The sequence below is a fragment of the Electrophorus electricus genome, chromosome 17, assembly GCF_013358815.1.
Source record: "Electrophorus electricus isolate fEleEle1 chromosome 17, fEleEle1.pri, whole genome shotgun sequence".
Taxonomy (NCBI): domain Eukaryota; kingdom Metazoa; phylum Chordata; class Actinopteri; order Gymnotiformes; family Gymnotidae; genus Electrophorus; species Electrophorus electricus.
Window position 1 is genome coordinate 15,242,543 of NC_049551.1, and position 2,500 is coordinate 15,245,042.

Below are 2,500 nucleotides of genomic sequence, written 5' to 3' on the forward strand. Positions count from 1 at the left end.
AATCGCGCCTAATCGTGGAAAGGAAAGCCGGGGGTAATGGACCGGAATGCCTGTATTCTCTAGCACTGTTGCTATGCGTGTGCGCGCGTTTTGGCATGCAGGTCTTGGTTTACCGTTACTGTGCTCCTGCCGTAAGGCTATTTCTTACCTCGAGCCACCACCTACTGCAGTAGCTCGCTTTAAACGCTCAGAAGTAAACCGTGATCTCCGCACACCTTGACCGCAATTACTTGCGTAAGGAATCACGTGACGCTACGCCCAGTAAACACCCACCCCGAGCACGGCGGCGTGCAAAGTTTTCGGCGCCGACGAAGTTGTTCCATTTGCTGACGCTAGGAGCTGTCCGCGGTGCTGAACCGACACGGCTGCGTCGGCACTACCGGCAAGCGATCGGCTTACCGCGCGGGCACGTTACGCGTCCTCCGCGTTTCCGAGGATTGCTGTCAGATTGCTTGCAGCTCGATTTCGCGGGGAATAAGCGTACCTGCGCTGCGCCCTGGTGTGTGACTAGGGTTTCAAACGCACTTTCCATTTTCCGTTCTGACCAATTTCCGAGGGAAATTCTTCAATACAAAGGACATTATTCTGCGAAACGAAGGATCCGCTTCAGCACTCGTGTATTAGAACTGTTGACCAGTCAAACATGATCGTTCTGGTGTTTGTTCTTGCCGCTTCGGTGATGAACGTACGAGGCCAAGGTAAGGAAATTAAACCTCGGGGTTTGTGGTACTTCGCATATTGTTTTGAGAGCGTTTTGTATTCGCAGTAATATTCTGTTCCGGTCAACCGTCGCTCTACAAGTGTGGTGGCAGCAGTCATTAAAAAAAGCAATAATCTTCTTGAACTTTTTTTTTTTTTTTTTTTTTTTTTTTTTTTTTTTTTTACATGATCGACGCTGTAATACCACTTTATTCTAGTGCACTGTGTACAAAGATTGCAAGATCCCAGTATATGCTGGGAGCGGCGATTCAGGAAGACTTCGCCGAATTTGAGTTGTAAGCGAGGCAATGCGAAACGTCCTTTGAGCACGTAAAATATATAGCAAGAGCGATTTCCACCTCTAAAAAGTTCCCAAATGATTTTAAACAAAATCCAAAAAGAACAAGCGTTGTTATATGAAACATGCCGAGGTTCAACAGGTCAACTCGAGTTATTTAAGAGTCTACAGTTAACTGAAAATAAATCTGCGTTTACCAAATGCATCAACGCAAACCTGAATTAAACATTTAACCTGAAGGTTTCTTTATGCTGCTCTAACAGTAAACGCGGCAGAATTAGGTAAGTAGACTAAAGATATGTTTAAATAAAAGTGCATTACTTTCTGAAACGCAAGTGCAATTTACACACAGTCACCAGGTTTCATTCAGTAGGACATGTCTTTTGAAAGATACGTGGCCAGATATTGGACACTATTGTCCCACAGTTAGTATTTTGCCAAGTATCACATGTGATTAAACTGCTGGACGTTGCGCGTGGATCATAAAAAGACGAAATTTAATGAGCAGATCTAAATAAAGGAAACATTTTAGAACTTGATCAACCGCTCCGTTAGATCAGGGGACGCTTTTTTTCTTGCAGTGTGCCTCCGAGAGGCAGAAGCTTCGGTATAAAGAGATTTTAATCCGCACGAACGGAGATTAGCGCTTGGGCTCGGTGACTAAAGCGCGATTCGGCCCCTTTCTTTTCTCGGGAGTTTAATCGAGCCATTTTACAGGCCTTCGGTGACTTGTATCCGTTTATGAACATGGTAAAGCAGACCTTACGCCATCGCCCGTGCGCGCGCCCGTGGCGCCGTCTCCGTCGGTCGTTTTAGCGTGGACGTTCCTTACTCGTCTTCTCGTTCCCCGACAACTCCAGCTGTTTTGGTCTCAATATTTCAAGTCTAAATCATTACTCATTACACTACACGGTTTTAATTCATTCGGAATCCGTCTGTCGAACTTGCACATTTAGCATTTAGTGAGTGCAGATGTTAAAAATGTCAAACGTGCCTTTCCTTTGATGTAGAAAGCTTAACAATTATTTTCTGAATACCCATATTTTTTTACTGCAGTCATTTACCATGACAAAAGACGTAGAGTTAGTCTAATTTACACTTATAATTCACTCCTATTGTGAGTCCCATTAAGACTGTTCCCGTGTTCGATGACCAATAGGTTTGTTTGGGTTTTTTGTTTGTTTGTTTGTTTGGTTGGTTGGTTTTCTTGTTTAAAAATGTTTCCTCATTCTCAGGAATTCTTCATAAGATGGCTTTCATTCCTTTTATAGTTTTGTACATGAAAAACACACAGAAGTGTGTGCTATAGGAGCACGTGTGCATGTTTGTGAGTATATGGATATATAATTTATATGACTAACTACATATTACAAATTTAGCAAAATTCTAGACACTGATATGAGGTAAAAACAAAAGGCTCTCCAAATTCACGTCTCTGCCAGATGCACAGACTGACCAGAGCAGTTTCACTTTATTATTCAGAGAAATCAACTGTAGTCAGAT

At 43.0% G+C, this 2,500-nt stretch overlaps 1 protein-coding gene across 2 annotated transcripts in view; it reads left to right on the plus strand.

Moving 5' to 3' along the window:
* Positions 1-161: 161 nt before the first annotated feature.
* Positions 162-2,500, plus strand: part of sez6a (seizure related 6 homolog a) — a 92,091-nt gene continuing 89,752 nt past the window's right edge. The window contains exon 1 of one of the 2 annotated variants that reach the window (XM_035535899.1): positions 162-698. In XM_035535899.1, coding sequence (XP_035391792.1) covers positions 644-698 — 55 coding nt within the window. In that variant the 5' untranslated portion in view covers positions 162-643. The remainder of the gene's footprint in view (positions 699-2,500) is intronic. The other variant, XM_035535900.1, reaches the window with a different exon arrangement.